We start from the raw sequence: 17,630 nt of genomic DNA on the forward strand, positions 1-17,630 counted from the left end.
AATTCTCTAAGAGCTCTTGACTTTTCTTTTTCCTCTACTTGTCTGGTGTGTGTGGTGGGGGTGATCCTGGCCACCTAGACATTGTTTATTTAACAGATCCCCGAAGTGCTTATTTCCTGACTGACTTCTCGCCCCACAGTTCCCATAGTGTAGTCAGCCTTTGACCCAGGGGGCTGTTACTTCTCAGCTCAGTCTGCTTTTAAAAGGATTAAATCACTTGCAGCATAAATGTCTCGTTTGCAGAGTTGCCTTTCCACATGAATGATTTTCTATCTCAAGAAATTGCTTCTCTTTCAAGGACTCTGAAACCCTGTTTTATAAGGAGACGCAGTGCCTTTTCTGAATGTGGATACTACCAAAGGACAACAGCGTCTACTTAAGCAGGACCGTGGTCGGGGCTTACGATTACATTGGCTGCCTCTGCTTCTGTGCAAAGTGGAAGAATAGCTCAGGGGGAAGATAATCCTTTGCCATCGATTCTCTTTTCTTCCTCACCTTGCCTTCGGGTTATGCCGTCGGTGTCGGCCTTTTCTGACATGTCATGGAACTATCGGGCTTAGCTGGGCCCTTGAAAATGAGTGACTGCCTGAGTCCTCACTGTTGCTAATGTAATGGGCACAGCAGACTTTAAAGCAGTAAAACTGAGAAAATTGAGATGATTCCGTTCACTTGTGTGTGCTTTCGGTTCTTTGTACAATGTTTCTTACCTGGAAGCTTTTCTCTCTTTTCTCCAGCACTTTGTCAGTGAGCGGAAGTACGATGAAGACCTGGGAAGGGTGGCCCGGTTCACCTGTGATGTGGAGACTCTGAAACAGAGTATCGACTCATTTGGACAAGGTGAGAGGACTCTAGAATGCTAAGGAGACTGTCCTCTGGTGGGCAGGTGTGCTGGTTGGCTTCTGCTACGCACTCCTCAAATCACCGGGATACGTAGGAGTCCGGGGCTGCAGGTACTTTGAACTCTAAAGACTAGTATTTGACAGTCCTGAAGTATGGAATACGTTTTGTTCTGTGGAGCTCAGACTGGCCTTAAACTTCAAGGGCTGTAGACCTCTTCCCCAGCACTCAGCAGTCTTCCTTCTCTGAGTCGAGAGCTGTATGAGAGTGTGAAGAGCAGGGTCTCAGGACTCCGACCAGGTTGAATCCTTCTTCAGCATTGACATCCTGAACATCATTTTACTCTTCAAACAGAGGTGATAATTCCTGCCTTGCTAGGCACATACTAGGCCTTTAAGTAATAGCATTAAAAATGGGAATGAGCTGGGGCTGGAAAGATAGCTCGGGGGTTGAAAGGACTGCTGCCCTTCTAGAGGACCAGTTTAATTCCTAGAACGCACATAGGATGCCTCATAGCCACCCATATCTCTATCCCCAGTAACCCCTCTTCTGGCTCTGTAGGCATTTGCACACATAGAGACACATATACACAAACATAAATAAAATAAATCTAAGATTACTTGTTGCTCTTATAAAGGACCTGGGTTCAGTTCCTGGTACCCACAGAGTAATACACAACCATCCTTAACTCCTGTTCCAAGGGATTTGGTGTCTTCTTTTGACCTTCATGGGTACTAGGCATGCATATGGTGCACATACATACATTCAAACTAAACACTGACACACACACAAAATAAAAACAAGACCCCAAAATGAGAGTTTGTAGGCATATACTAGTAATAGATCAGGTGCCAGGCAGTGCTGGCCCATGCCTTTAATCCCAGCACTCGGGAGGCAGAGGTGTTGGCTGAGGTTTCTGTCCTGCCCGGTTCTTGCAGCCATCTAGTCCCAAAGAAAATCACACAGAGAGTCTACAGTAGTTATAAATTGATTGGCCCGTTAGTTCAGGCTTCTTATTAACTTTTTTTTTAATATTTACTTATTATGTATACAATATTCTGTCTACATGTATGCCTGCAGGCCAGAAGAGGGCACCAGACCTCATCATTACAGATGGTTGTGAGCCACCATGTGGTTGCTGGGAATTGAACTCAGGACCTTTGGAAGAGCAGGCAGTGCTCTTAACCACTGAGCCATCTCTCCAGCCCCCAACTCTCATAGCTTATATTAACCCATTATTCTAGTATATGTTAGCCACATGGCTTGGTACCTTTTTCAGTGGGGCAGATCATATCTTCCTCCTTTAGTGTCTGGGCAGGACTGCCAAGAGAGAGCTTCCCTCTTCCCAGAATTCTCCTATTCTCATTGACCCGCCTCTACTTCCTGTCTGGTTGTCCCACCTATAGTTCCTGCCTGGCTACTGGCCAATCAGCATTTATTTAAAACATAATTGACAGAATATAGACATAGTGTATGTCCTGCACTACAAAGGCAGGTGGATCTTTGTGAATTTGAGGCCAGCCTGGTCTACAGAGTGAGTTCCAGGACTGGCTCCAAAGTTATACGGAGAAACCCTGTCTCAAAAAGATCAGGCTTCTGAGCTTACTCCCCTTTTTCTTCTTGTCAGTATGGGATGGGGGCTGGGAGCACTTGCCTAATCTGTGTCAGGGACCTTGGGTTTGCTCTCCAGCTGTGCAGAACAAAACAGTGAAATGCTGGCACGAGAGCAGTGACTGTTAACCCATCATAGCTCAGGCTTAGAACCAAGAAGACATCCGGGGATTGCTTCAAACTATGGTATCTGAGAACATTTGAATTGAAAATAATATTTTTCAGTTATATGGGTTATTGAATTTGGGGTCATTTTGTAGTAAGAAATGTAGTGAGATGTGTGTTTGTTGTAAAGACAAGATCTATTTAACTGATCTTGATTATCTTTACCTTACGTCATTCAATTAAACAAAAAGACTTTAGCAGAGATTTTGATTGTTTACTCCTTCCTTCCTTCCTTCCTTCCTTCCTTCCTTCCTTCCTTCCTTCTTTCCTTCCTTCCTTCCTTCCTTCCTTCCATCTGTTCTGCAGGGCCCACTTGCATAGGAAACAAAACATAGGCCTGTCCTGTCGTTCCCAGGGTTTTGTCTGCTGGAAGTACAGCCAGGAGTTTAGGTAGAGGAGATGCCGAGAGGCATCAGTGGAGGCCGGGGCCAGTGTGGTTTGGTTTGAGGCTGTCCTCCTGTCTTGGAATCCTTCACAGGGCAGTAGGTTTGCCATTTTGCAGATTTTCCTATGACTGTCCCATGGACCGTCTGAAAACGTGTTCATTGTTAATGGGAAGACGTGAGAGTCAGGACTTGGTGAAGCAGTTTCTCTGCTCCCTCTCCATGGGCTCCAGGCACCAACCGCTGCTCAGGCTTGTGCAGCACGTGCTTTCATGCACTGCGCCAGCACACCAGCCCTCAAATGTTCTTTTCCTTAAATTGCTCACCGTGAAATGCATCATATGACCACAGCATATTCTTCATGTTCCTGTTTCAGTGTCCCATCCAAAGAACAGCTATTCAACCAGATCTCGATGCAGCTCGGTGGCGTCTGTGTCCTTGAACGGCCCAGGTGACGGGTCTGCTGCTTCCTCTTCCCCCTGTGCCTCTGTTCCCAGCTTTCCAGGTGCTAACAAGAGACACTGTGCCCCAGGAGAGACTTCAGCAGCCATGACAGACTCCAGTGACGGACCCAGCCAGGCTCATCGGGAGGTAATACAGCTTTCACACTGAGTGCATCAGGGGAAATGACCCCCAGATGTTGTGTTTCAGTGCTGATAGCTCATTGTGTTACCTTCCTCTCTGTTCCCATTCCATCTAGTCTCCATTAGTTCCGGGGAAATCGTTTGAGACGGTACTCCACACCACCAGCCAGTTGAGACTTCCTGTTGCCCCAGCAACTGACTGACATTTGTTGGCAGTCTGTTGTGGGTTGTGTTGTCTGGTAATTATTCACACTGGGAGTTGTGTACCCATCTCAAGGTAGACAGGTAGTTCAAGTGTCAGGTTCACCACCATGCACCTGAAAGCCTCAGGACTCAGGAGCCCAGCAAGAGTAGATCAGGGTAGAACAAGTGAACCTCGTAGGGTGGGAGCAAACTCTAGAAAGCGGCAGAGTAACCCATGGTCTCGTTTCCTTGGTTTGAAGATAAAAAAGCCAGCCCTAGAAGATTTCTGGGCTGTGACGTGAAAGGCATGCCAACTTTCACAGCTCCTGGTGTGGTCCACAGTTTGTAGTACACAGCAAAGCGGACTTCTCTCTGCTTACTTTTCTTATGCTGCGTGTGTCTTAGTTTGGGTTTCCTCTGGCAACAGAATTAGTCCCAAACTCTTCACTTTAGCCTCAGGCAGCCTCTTTGGACAAGGGCAAAAAGCATCCACCTTCTTCACCAAAATATCGTAAGACTGTCTCTAGGTAACGTACTAAATTCTTCCCCTCTGACACCTCTGGAGTCAGGCCCCACAGTCCCAACTCTCTGTGCTCCTACAGGAGTGGCTCATTGAGCAGCACTTAAAGCATTCAACTGCTTTTATTTTATTTATTATATATACAGTGTTCTGTCCGCATGTATCCCTACAGGCCAGAAGAGGGCACCAGATCTCATTATAGATGGTTATGAACCACCATGTGGTTGCCGGGAATTGAACTCGGGAGCTGTGGAAGAGCAGCCAGTGCTCTTAACCTCTGAGCCATCTCTCCAGACCCGCATGGCAACTCTTATAAAGGAAAAACATTTCATTGGGGTGGCTTGCTTACAGTTTCAGAAGTTCAGTTCCTTATCACCATGGATGTGTAGACAGACGTGGTGCTGAAGAAGGAGCTGCGAGTTCTACACCCTCCAGCCACAAGGCAACAAGAAGTGGTCTGAGGCACTGGGCATTGCTTGAGCATATGAGACCTCGAAGCCTGCTTCCACAGTGACACACTTTCTCCAACAAGGCCATACCTACTCTATTGAAGTCATACCTCCTAATAGTGTTACTCCCTATAAGCTTAATGGGGACAGTTGCTTTCAAAATACTACACATGTGCTAATGTCTTTACAGGTGGCATGGCATCTATGTGTTCAGACACTTGTCTGATTCAGAGCTTGTGACTCTTCTGTGTTTATTTCCTTCCTGTGCATGTCTTAACGAGATGGGACTCCTCAGTAGGGAAGACCTAAGTACGAGAGGCAGGGAGATTCGTGGAAGGTGTATTCTGAAGGAGTGAATAGGTTGGATTGGCTGGTAGGATTGAATCCCAATCATGATTGATTACACTTTGAAAACAGTGGAACAAATCAGGCATCATAATGACAGAGCACCATGAACGTTGTACTTTTTTATCTGTAGGTATTTCCAGGAAACCGGCGAGGAGGCCAAGGCTACAGACCACAAAGCCAGAAGACCACTGACCCCACAAGCCAAGGGCGGCATGACAGTGCAAGTCGCCACAGAAACAACTCGTGGTATTCATCTGGGTCCCGCTACCAGGGTACTCCACCTCAGGCCTCAGGAAATGCTAGTGAATGGAGCCAGGCTTATTCTTCAGGGACCAATGGAGTTGGAGCCAGCATGACGCCTAGCCCACCCAAGCCTTCATTCAAAAAGGGGCTTCCACAGCGCAAACCGAGGACCTCTCAGGCTGAAGCTGTGAACTCTTGAGGGAAATTCCAGTTGGCTTCTCTCTTCTATCCCATTCAGTTCAGTCTAGTAACTGGGCTTTAGGAAATGTATACTTAGATATAAAAACAAAAAGAAATTTATGCATATCACATTGGGCCATCCTAAATATTTTTGCTTTCTCCTCTTGTTATTTTTTGAGAGAAAGCTGTTTTTCCTTGGCCTTTCCTAGTGATATGGACTGACCCGGTTGGTCATTTTCACCAGGAATGAGGACAACTATGGTTGGTTTTCCCAGGGGTAAGCAGCCTTTCGCCCAGTGCGCTTGTCTTCCAGCTGCCCGCAGAGGCTGTCTTAGAGGAAGGGTGACAGTGCTAGTCTGTCACCTTTCCATTCGGAGCAGACGCCACGGGTCTGCCAGGTTCCCACTCAGTGTCGGGCAGCAGTGAGGGGACTTCATACAGTAGTGACTCAGCCAGGAAAGGGAACTCAGCGTTAATGTGTGAAGAGGTGCGAACACTAGGAATCATTTGAGAACCTGCCTCTCTTCGGAATGTGCCTGAGATCAGACGCTCAAATCAGGGTTTCAGTCCCATGCTTGGCACTGACCTTAACCTGCAGTTTCTTCAAAATGCCCAAAGCCTTGTTTCCTCTTACCTCAGGCTGCAACCCAGTCTAAAGAAGTCTGTGGGGAAGTAGCATTTTTAAGTTTTTAAAAGGAAAAAAAAATGTTTTTTCTTTGTTTTAGTGTTTTGGAGATTTTTGTTGTTCTCGCCCTTCCCTGATTTGGTTAGGAACCAATCTCTAGTAATATAATTAGTGTTAATCTGAGGGTTACTCAGCACAATCGTTGCGGTCGTCTTTACAGGTGAATAAATAAAAGCAACTGCATCAATGTTCCATGTTTCACAGCAGCGGGTGACTTCATTATCTCTTTCTCTTTGGGCCTCGCGGGTAGAAGTCACCGGACAGCTTGTTCTGTGCTTCAGCAACGGTATCTGATTCCCGAGTCATTTGTTTGATGTCGCCTAGTTTTAGAACCAGATTAGAATGTGCAAGCCAGGATGAGCAAATGCAGCTGCTGCTTGCAGGAAAGGCTCCTTGGCTGGGGGACGGTGGCTGTCAGAGGCAGACGTAGCGGATGAGCTGCTCTTCCCCGTGCCTTGACAGGAGTGGATGGAACTATATAACTGAGCTCCTGCGTGTGGCAGGTGGTACCTCCCACCCCACTGTCCTTCCAGCAAGTTTTCTCCCTAGCTGGGAATTCTGCTGCCTCAGGCCTCGCCTGGCTCTCAATGGAACTGAGCTGCCAAGAGCTCAGGATGGCTAGAGAGGAAGAGGAGAGGGGAGGGAGAAGGGGGAGGAGGGGGAGAAGAAAGGAGAGGGAGATACGAGAATGAGATTGACTTGTAGTCAGGAAAATAGCAGCCTCAAGTACCATGGAAGTCATTTTCCAGGAGACTGACCGCCATGTCCGCTGGGGCTCCGGAGAAAGCCTCCTTTCCTGATTAACTGCTTTATACTTTCCAGGAACCCAGAGACTAACATGACCCCGGAGGGCCAAGAGAGCATACCTCCCTATTTCTGTTGTTTTGGTTTGTTTGTTTGTTTTTGTTTTTCGAGACAGGGTTTCTCTGTACCTTTGGAGCCTGTCCTGAGATAGCTCTTGTAGACCAGGCTGGCCTCGAACTCACAGATATCTGCCTGCCTCTGCCTTCCAAGTGCTGGGATTGAAGGCGTGTGCCACCACTGCCCAACCCTGTTTTAATTTTCATGAAAAGAGATCATATTATCTGTTTGGGTTTCTACCTTTTAGCCTCATTGAAATTTTACCTTTTTGTTTTTGTTTTAAGATTTATTTATTGGGGCTGGAGAGATGGCTCAGCAGTTAGGAGAGCTGGCTGTTCTCCTAGAGTTCAATTCCCAGCACCCACATGGCAGCTAACAATTGTCTGTAACTCCAAGATCGGACACCCTTACAAAGACATACATGCACACCAGTGTACATAAAATAAAAATAAATTTTAAAAAGTTTTATTTATTGCGTATACAGTGTTCTGCCTGCATTTATGCCTGCACACCTGAAGAGGGTACCAGATCTCATTACAGATGTTTTTGAGCCACCATGTGGTTGCTGGGAGTTAAACCCAAATTCTCTGGAAGAGCAGTCAGTGCTCTAAACTGCTGAGCCTTCTCTCCAGCCCTGTTTTTAAATTTAGAGGGGCTAAAGCCAGGCCTCACATGTAGACAAATGTCTGCCACTGAAATAGGTACCTTCAGCTCCCTTTGAAATCTTTAATTTTGAGACATTAAGTTGCCTTGTGCTTGTGATAGACTTGCCTGGGCCCCTGGAGCAGCTGAGGTTATAGATGTGTGCCACTATGACTAGTAATAATTTTAGCTTTCAAAAAAAAAATGGGGCCCTGGAGAAATCGCTCAGTGGGTGAAGTGGTTGCTCTGCTAGCGAGCAGACCTGAGTTCAGAGTCCCAGCTAGACACTGCAGCGCATGCCTGGGATCCCAGATGAATCCCAGGGAGTCTAGCCAGTCAGCAGGACCAGTTCAGTGATGGACCCTGTCAAAAAAATAAAAAATGGGAGGGCTGGAGAGATGGCTCAGTGGTTATGACCACCTGTTTTTCTTCAGAGGACCTGTGTTTGACTCCCAGCACCCATGTCAGTTGGTTCACAACCACTGTAACTCCAGTTCCAGAGAAGCCAACATCTCCATCATCATCTGGCTCAGGCAGGCACTCATACACACACACAAAAGTAATAAAAATAAAATCTTTTTTTAAAAAAATTATTATGTGTACAGTGTTCTCTGTCTGTGCTTGCTGGCCAAAAGAGCACACCAGATCTCATTACAGATACGGTTGTGAACCACCATGTGGTTGCTGGGAATTGAACTCAGGACCTCTGGAAGAGCAGTCAGTGCTCTTAACCTCTGAGCCATCTCTCCAGCCCTAAAAATAAAACCTTAAAAAGGAAAAATGAAGCCAGGTGGTGGCTTACACCTTTAATCGGTGTGGCAGAGGCAGGTGGATCTCTTGAGTTCAAGGCCAGCCTGGTCTACAAGAGCTAGTTCCAGGACAGCCAGGACTGCTAAAGAAACCCTGCCTCAGAAAAAAAAGAGAGACAGGGAAAGTAAAGATGAGGGGTTGGAGAGTTGGCTCAGAGGACTTGGGTTCAGCTCCCAGAGCTGTGTTTCCCAGCCATCTGCAAGTCCAGTTCCACCTGTGTACGCATACATTCATGCAGGCAAGACACATAAAATGAGTAAATCTAATTTGGAAAAAAAAAAACACGATGTGAACTGATAGAAGGTAACTGACATCAGCCTTTGACCTCTGCACAGGCACCTGCATATTCCACACACATGGAGTCTGTATGTATATATACGCTGCCTGGTTATAGTGGCAAATTTTTATAATCCTTGCACTTGGGAGGCTGGTCACCATAGAGTCAAAGCTAGCTAGGGCTATGTCGCAAGACCCTTCTTCAAAAAACTTAGGAGAGAGGCAGTGTTTTAGAGATAGGAGTGTAGCTCAGTGGTAGCATGCTGACCTGTCGTAAACAAGGCCCTGGGTTCAGACCCTAGCACCAAACCAAAAGGATATATGGTAAAGCCGGGTGGTGGTGGCGCAGGCCTTTAATCCCAGCACTTGGAAGGCAGAGGCAGGCGAATCTAGTGAGTTCAAGGCCAGCCTGGTCTACAGAGCGAGTTCCAGGACAGCCAGCACTGCAACAGAGAAACCCTGTTTTGGAAAACTGAGGGGAAAGAAAAAGATCAGCAAGCACTCTTAACCTCTGAGTCATTTTTGCAATCCCCAGCCCCCACCCTATTGTTTTGAAAGAGGGTCTCTCACTGACCTGGAGCTGTTAGGCTAGGATTGCCACCCAGTGAGACCCTGGTCTGTCTGTCTTCCTTCCTTCCTTCCTTCCTTCCTTCCTTCCTTCCTTCCTTCCTTCCTTCCTTCCTTCCTTCCTTCCTTCCTTTATTTTATTTTGAAACAGGGTTTCTCTGTAGCTTTGGAGCCTGTCCTGGAGCTTGTAGACCAGGCTGGTCTCAAACTCACAGAGATCCACCTGCCTCTGCCTCCCAAGTGCTGGGATTAAAGGCGTGCGCCACCACCACCCAGCCTGACTCTGATTTTCTTTTTTTTCTTTTGCTCTGGTATTTCAAGTGTGAGCAACCACATCTGGGTTTTTCACTTGAGTTCTGGGAATCAAACTCAAGTTCTTGTGGTTAATGGCCAGGCTGTCTCCTAAGCCATTCTAGAACTTAGAAATAACTATTTTTCTTCCTTTTGTGTAACTGGTAATAATATTATGCATACTTTTACACAACTTGTTTTTTATTGTCTTTGCTTTTTAACTATTAACTTTATGTTTTTAAGAAAAAGCACAAAAGCTTGGCACGTTGATGTATTCCTTTAATCCCACAGCTGGGAGTCGAGGCAGGTGGATCTCTTGTGAGTTCCAGGATAGCTCTTACTCTACTTAGTGAGACCCAGTCTCAGAAAACCAAAGCCAAAGAGAGAGGGGGTGGGAAGAAAAAAAGGAAAAAAGGCATTAAATCAGGCCTGATAGCATATTGCTGTAATGCCAGCACTTAGGCAGTAAAGGAAGGTCAAAAGTTTAAGGTTCTGGTTCTAAGGCTACAGAAGACCCTATAGTTTCCATCCACCCCCCAAAAAGACCATCACAAGATTAGCCTGGGTGTTATAATGAGACCTGTCTCAGAAACAACAAAATTTAAAATAAAAAATTAAAACATGCAGGTGTTTAGGGTTTTTTTTTGGAGGGGGTAGATTTGTGTGTGTGCTCACGTGTACACATACATGTAGAGGCCAGAGGTCAGCCTTGGGTGTTCCTCAGTTTTTGAGACAAGGTCTCTCAGTGTAACTAAACTCTGAGCTCACTATATAAACCCAGTGACTTTGAATTCACAGAACTCTGACTGCCTCTGCCTCCTGAGTGTTGGGAATAAAGTGTGAGCCTCCACACAGCCTGTTGTAGTTCTTTCTCCTTAGCTTACAGTTCAGCACTGAGCAAGGGCTCACACATTAGTGGTGAGGGCATGCACCTGGACCGCTGTCACCAGTAGAGCAATCAGCCGGGCACAGGAGCGGGAGGATTGCAAATTTGATGGAACAGTAAGTCGTCTCTAGAGAAGTCTATCAGAGCTGCGAGCTCCGGCGGTGGTTTCTAGTCACGTGTCCTTCGGGTGTCTCCCCACACGTGAGAACCGATCCTGTGGTAGTGCCTGTTCTTTGTAGCGATGCTTAGAAATAGAAAACAAACCTGAAAACTGTCGCCGGGAAGTGGCTAGCCTCATATGATGGAATTCATAAGGTGAGCAGGGTGTTGAGGTGGCTCATAAACGCTGGTGTGAAGTCTCCAGGCTTGCATTCTTAGGACATCCCTGCTCTAGCACAGATCTGTAGAGTTTACTAGAAACCTCAGAATGCCTCTGTGGGTGGGATCAGCAATGCAGAATTTCTGAATTGTTTAGACTTTATAAAATGCATACAATATTCTGTGTGTATGCCTACAGGCCAGAAGAGAGCACCAGACCCCATTACAGATGGTTGTGAGCCACCATGTGGTTGCTGGGAATTGAACTCAGGACCTTTGGAAGAGCAGGCAATGCTCTTAACCTCTGAGCCATCTCTCCAGCCCCTAGACTTTTATTTAAGCAATACAAATACGTGCAGGGCTGGCGCTGTAGCTCTGTCAGTGAAGTGCTTGCTTGAGTTTAACCCCCATGCCAGGTGTGGTAGAGTTGAGGCAGACACATAGGCAGACCCCTGGGACTCACTGGCCAACCAGCCAAACCTTGGCAAGTTCCAGGCCAGTGAGAGACCACATGTATGTCCACATTGTTTCCAAAACAACAACACACAAAACCATAGTCCCAGTCTCCCTAATAGCTGAGAAACGGATTGGTCCAGGGGCTGGAGTTAAGGTTCAGTGCGAGAGGAGGATGGGAGGCAGCTAAGACACAGATGTGTAGAAGGAGCTGCGGGCCTCTTCCTGCCGCCCAGCTCCCAGCCGCCGGGTAGCTTTACCCAAAATAATTACACAGAAACTGTATTCATTTAAACACTGTCTGGCCCATTAGTTTCAGCCTCTTACTGGCTAATTCTCACATCTTGCTTTAACCCATATTTAGTAATCTGTGTGACACCACAAGGTGGTGGCTTACCCGGAAGATTCTAGCCTCCATCCATCTCACTGCCTTCTACCCAGCATCCTGTTCTGTTTACTCCACCTACCTAATTTTCTGTCCTATCAAAGGGCCAAGGCAGTTTCTTTATTAACCAATAAAAGTAACACATAGACAGATGACCCTCCTCTATCACAGATGCAATGCAGAGCAAGTGATGGATGGATGAAGGCCATGACACCACTGTGCATAAGTAGGGTGAGAGGAAATATTGCCAGGAGCACTGGGTCCCACCTGGGCTGGGACTAGACCTGCAGGTGATCTCGGGTGAGGATACTGTCTTATAAATACGGAAGGGAATAATAGGGCGAACCGTTTAGAGTTTAGATGAAGCCTAGAGTATCCGAGATGCGTGACCATTGACCTGCCGGCTCATCTGTGTATCCCTGGAAGAAGCAGAGTAGTGATTGTGGAAACTCGCCTGGCCTACCGAACGTGAGGGCTTGATCTGTCTGGTGTGCAGAGGCAGCCTCAGGAGCAGGGTGACTGTGTGGCAGCAAGCCTGAAAGGAATGGGTATCTAAAACAGGGTCTGTTGGGAGGCCACTGTTCCGCAGCCATTTAGCCAGTACGTGCAAGGAGCTAATGATGCTGGTAGCCAGAAGAGTGTGCTGTACAATACCAAGGTTCTGGCTGAAGCCACTTGGTGCACCCTGATGGCAAGGGAAATGGCTTCACCTTTTCCCCAACCAGCAAAACCCTGCCTGGCATCCAGTAGGATCAAGTAGAGAGACCCTGGACTTGGTTCACTGTTTCATAGCTTGGTAGATGCCCTCGGGACACCATAGCAAGGCATCTCCAAATCTGTCCTGGCGTTGCGGTGGACACAGTTGTGAGTACTTTAGGCATATTGAGCCAGGAACTGCAGAACAGCGCCTGGTCTCAGCTGGCCTGTGATGAGAACACCCACTTACCCATCCTCAGCACCTGTCTCCGCTGCCCTACTAACAGGCCTGTGAAAGGGGCTTCCCATCTCTTCAGGCGCCCTTAGTCAAAAGGAGGAAACCAGAAAGGCCTCTGTCCATTGTGTGGGCTCTGCCCTGCTTGCCAGGACAGCATCTTCTGGCCCAGCTTCAGGGCTGTGTGGATGGGTCATGCCAGACGCAGAGCTGAGCCCAGGGGACAGTCACCACAGCCTGCAGAAGAAGTGACTCTCAGGTCAGAGCTTGCCAAGGAATGTTGTTTCCATACCTCTATAAGGGTGATGAGGAAATTTTATGATAATGAGGAAAGCCTATCTGAAGATGTTTCTGGATGGGGAAACTCACCCACCATCGTCAGCCCACCGACTCTGCCTACTCGCCCCTTTGCTGCTGTCAAAACAGCAGAAACAAATGTCACCCACTCCCGACTCCTCAAGCAAACTTCAGGTCTCTTCCATGTTTCTACAGCTTAACCCGACTTAGACTTTCTCTCTAACCAGATTTTAAACAGACTGATGCTTCCAGAACATAGAGTTTGGGGAAATGAAGTTCCTCAGAGGCGGGGTTCTCTTCCCTGGGGAGCTGCAGTCAAGGTTGTCTTCTTCGGGCACTCTAGGTTACCAGCACACTACCCATCAAAATGGTCACGCCCCTCCCTTCCCATAGGCTGTTCACTGAAAGACGCTGGGAGCCTGGCACAGGAGCCTACTGCAGCCAGCCTGCTGGACGGTGATTCTGATCTGGCTCCGTTACATAGTAGCCTGTGGTCTGTATTAGGTTTCTCTAATCATGGGTGGACCTTCTAGGATCCCTTGTTGACAATGCTGTACTCCAGCTAGATCCTCCATTTAAGAGAAGGAATACTCGCTCTAAAAGCAACTGAAGGTCTCAGGGACTTCCAGTATCTGCTTGAATACTTGAATAAGGATCCTTCCACCTGGCCTTAGCCTGAGTTCATGTCCATAATCTCAGCACCACGTATAAAGGATTTGTACAACTAGACTTCCTTTTTTGAGACAGGGTCTAATATAGCCCAGGTTGGCCTCAATTCTCTAGATATGGGAGGGTGACCTTGAGCTTTTGGTCCTCCTGCCTCCACAAGTGCTGGGATTATAAGCATGAGCCACCATATCCAGTATATGTGGTACTGGGGATGAAATCCAGGCTTCATGTGTTCAAGGCAAGTACAACTTAGTTACCTCCCCTGCCCTTACAACATTCTTTATAAGTATCATGTTACAAGAACATCTCACACACACACACACACACACACACACACACACACACACACTTGCACATCCCACCCCAGGTCCTGCTGGTTCATGGCAGAACTAGAGTTTGAACTCAGATCTTGCCGCTGTGCTGCCTCAGGATCAAGAGTAATGCTTGAACGCATTAGCTGTGAACCAGGAGCCATCAGGTCTGGGACCTCCTAAAAAGAGCAGGAAGATAGGAGGGAGTCCTGGGCCCCTGTTCCTCGACAGCCACCTGTTCCCACCCCTGCACACATCGTCCGACTCCGCCTTCGCCCTGAGATTGGGAGGAGGGCTTTCTCCATCTTTTGTGTCTTGAGCAGCTTTTTCCTTGCTCTGTTCTTCTTTGCTCTCTCTCCTTGTTCCTTTTTGTAGATAATACTCCCACAGGCCTCCCACGGCTGCTCCAAAATGCAGCCTCCTGAGTTTCTTCTTGTTGACAAAGGTTTTGAGCTGTCTCTGAGTAGGGCTCCCCCTCAGCCTAGCCCCTCCCCAAACCTTCGGAGCAGGGAGCAGGGCCTGGAATGAGTCCGGGGTTGGGGAGCAAAGGGGGAAAGCTCAGGGAGAAAATTGTGCTGCCCCTGATGCTCCACCATCTTCAACACCACAACCTCCTCCTCGCTGGCTCCTGACCACAGGTGCCTGTGCCTTCATGTGTGATGGTGGAAGGAGAGGGTAGGGATTAATCACCCAGAGCCGAGGAAGCCTAAACAAACACATGCCAGACCAGAACAGATCTGAGAGCTGGTAGAGGTGGAAGGAAGAGCCTATGCCCTGTCCAAGCGCATCCTTCAAACAGAAAGCCCAGGCTACAGGGCAAGATCTGCCTGCTCCTTAAGCGTGCATAGACATGTTGAGGGTAGTGGGTTGGTGGGATGAAAGGCACATCAGACTGCAGTTTCCTTCTGGGACAAGAATGGTCATCAGGGCAGCGGTGGTGCACACCCTTGATCCCAACACTCCTTCAGGAGACAGAGGCAGGCGAATCTCTGTGAGTTCGAGGACAGCCTGGTCTACAGAGCAAGTTCCAGGACAGCCAGGACTATTACACAGAGAAACCCTGTCTCAAAAAAACCTTTTAAAAAAAGTGATCATAATATCATACATATCATACATATCTCCTGGAAATGGGACCAGGCTTACCCCAGGCAGCGAGTTAACGCAGGGGATGTGTCTTAGACAAGGTCTGCAGCCTCACTGCTTCAAGGTTCTCTTCTGCACACTGGCAGCTGCAAATAGAAACCACTTCTAAGTATTAGAATTAACAGGGGAATCCAAATAACGAATTTAGCATAGTGCTTGCCTCAGTAAATGTGACCCTCAGTAATTCCCCCATCTCCCTGCTCATTCTAATCCAATGCCTCTGGCTTCACTGATGGCCCCAAGCCAACCCATGTCAGTCCAGGTTGGCGAGCCTGAGAGTCTGAACACCTTTTTTTGTTTGTTTGTTTGTTTGTTTTTTGTTTTTCGAGACAGGGTTTCTCTGTAGTTTCTAGAGCCTGTCCTGGAACTAGCTCTTGTAGACCAGGCTGGCCTTGAACTCAGAGATCCACCTGCCTCTGCCTCCCAAGTGCTGGGATTAAAGGCGTGCGCCACCACCGCCCAGCTGAGTCTGAACACCTTTTGACCGCACCGGAATGACTTGGACCAGAAGGACCTCAGGACCCCAGATGGTCAGTGCTATATGTATAGACAGCCTCAGCTATTCTGAGGACAGGATCTGCACTTGGGAGGGGGGAGATTGTCAGGGGTGGGACCCTGGCCTCGTCCCTCTTCTTCCTTCTCTCCTTCCCTTCTTTCTTATCTCTTCTCCCTTTGTGAAGTGACTACCCTGGCTGTGCTCAGGGTTCCTCTGAGACTCGAAATCAAACAATAAACGTTTGCATGAAGCAGTATCTATGCCCCCTTATTTCTTCCTCAGAACCTCCAGAGGTAGTTATTGCCCTTCCCATTTCACAGGGAAGAGAACCAAGCCACAGAAATGTTAGCAAAGCCTGCCTTTAAAAGTTCTCATGGATAGCAAGAGGCAGAGCCGTACTTAAAGCCGGCTAGCCTGTTTCCCCAGATGGGGTGCTTCTAACCACAGCTAAAAAATGTCCCTCCAAAAATGGTTAGCGGAATGCTGCTAGCCCTTGGTTATTCTTCAGCCCTGGACCCATTAGGAATGGGGGGAACATGATCTGCGGACTTTTCTAAGGCTCGCCCCCCGCTCCTGTGAGCTGGATTCCAGGGTGTAGGGAACTGGGGGAGGGGACCATTTCCTCCCTTTCTTCCCAAAGCGCCCGCTCATTTAAATACAGGTGTCTTGTGCTTAGCCTTTGCTAGCTGCTGACAGGTCCTTGGAGCAGGGTATACTCCTCTTTCCAACGCTGGTGACAGTGGGTGTGTCTCCTCCATAGGAGCAATGCTGAGCTCCGGCTTCACCCATTGGAGAGCAAATTGCAGTTTTGGCCCCGGTGGCTCCTCTGGGCGCGGGCGGCAGCCGCACTCACTGGCAAATCGTAGGAGGGAGGAGGAGCGGCGCTGGCAGGAGAGGCCGCGGGGACGGTCGCGGCGCGCGGGGACAGGAGACGGCCGTCCGCCCCTGCTCTCCGCCCCCTCGCTGGATGTGCGGACTCCCGGGAGAACCGAGTTCTGGGATTGAAGGGGGGGGGCGGGGCAAGGCGAGCACACACAGGGGTGGAAGTTTTCTCTAGTGTCCGACCTCGAGCAGTCTCCGACCTTCATGCAGCCTGGGAACTGGAGGCAGAAACTTGAGAGAGTGCGAGAGGGCAAGACGGAGGATTGGGGTCCGCCTGTCCAGTGCGCCCTCTGCGCTCCGGAGTCTCGCCCAAGGAGTCTAGACTTCTCTCTCCCGGAGCGCCCCATCCTCGGATTTCCTTAGCACCTGCCTGCACTTTTCAGGGGTCAAACAGAGTCAGTGGGGTGGAAGCCGGGTTCAGAAGCACCTCCTTTCGGAGTACTCTGCACAGTTAGTACTCTGCCTCAAGGGGCCCAACATCCAACTACTGGACCTTCCCCACCACCTGGTCGCCAGTTCCCTTTCTCATGACAATTTTCTCGATCCGAAGCACATCTACAACGCACACATACACGCATACGTCCCCAAGTCCTCTGGTCCCTCTGGTGGAGAAGAGAAGCCCCGGGCTGCGCCCGAGGCTGTCAGTCTGAGCCCACCCGGCAGTGGTTCTCGCCTCCGGGAGCGTGGCAGCGCTAGGGGGCGACAGCCTTCCCTGCCCCCACCAAGGTCCCTAGGGGAGGGGGATCCCTCCGCGGGAGGCATGTCTCTTTAAGGAGGCGGCCCTGACTGGGTGTGCCCCGTCTCCATGGTTACCCCGGTGCAGGCGGCGGTGCGGGAGGTAGGCTGCCGCTTCTCCCCGACAGACGGAGGGAGCTGCGGGGACCCGGCGCCGAGCCCAGCCGGATCGGGAGCCACCCCACCAGCCGAAACGGGAGCCGCGGGCAGACGAAAGGTGCAGAGTTCGCGGTGGCCGTGGGGTCTTCAGCCCGGAATCCGTGGGCGGCGAGGGGTCGGTCGCGCGCCATGCGCCCAGCCCCGACGGCGCGGACGCCCCCTCGCGCGCCGGCCGCTGGTGGGGCCTACGAGCCTGGGCCGGGCATTGCCCCCCGACGGCTACTCTAGGGGGCGCGGGGCCCGGCGGAGGGCGGCCCAGCCAGGCGCCCTCCCCGGGCGCTGAGTCCCCGCGCCCCGGAGGGATGGGGCGGGCGGCCACCGCCGCCTAAG

At 49.4% G+C, this 17,630-nt stretch overlaps 1 protein-coding gene across 2 annotated transcripts in view; it reads left to right on the forward strand.

Moving 5' to 3' along the window:
• Positions 1 to 6,375, forward strand: part of Spats2 (spermatogenesis associated serine rich 2) — a 71,619-nt gene extending 65,244 nt beyond the window's left edge. The window contains exons 11-14 of one of the 2 annotated variants that reach the window (XM_038342592.1): positions 735 to 837; positions 3,373 to 3,587; positions 3,697 to 3,819; positions 5,211 to 5,337. In XM_038342592.1, the coding sequence (XP_038198520.1) occupies positions 735 to 837; positions 3,373 to 3,587; positions 3,697 to 3,783 (405 nt within the window). In that variant the 3' untranslated portion in view covers positions 3,784 to 3,819; positions 5,211 to 5,337. Of the gene's footprint in view, positions 1 to 734; positions 838 to 3,372; positions 3,588 to 3,696; positions 3,820 to 5,210 lie in introns of both variants that reach the window. The other variant, XM_038342591.1, reaches the window with a different exon arrangement.
• The last annotated feature ends 11,255 nt before the right edge of the window (positions 6,376 to 17,630 follow it).

The sequence above is a fragment of the Arvicola amphibius genome, chromosome 9 (genome assembly GCF_903992535.2).
Source record: "Arvicola amphibius chromosome 9, mArvAmp1.2, whole genome shotgun sequence".
In the NCBI taxonomy this organism is placed as follows: Eukaryota; Metazoa; Chordata; class Mammalia; order Rodentia; family Cricetidae; genus Arvicola; species Arvicola amphibius.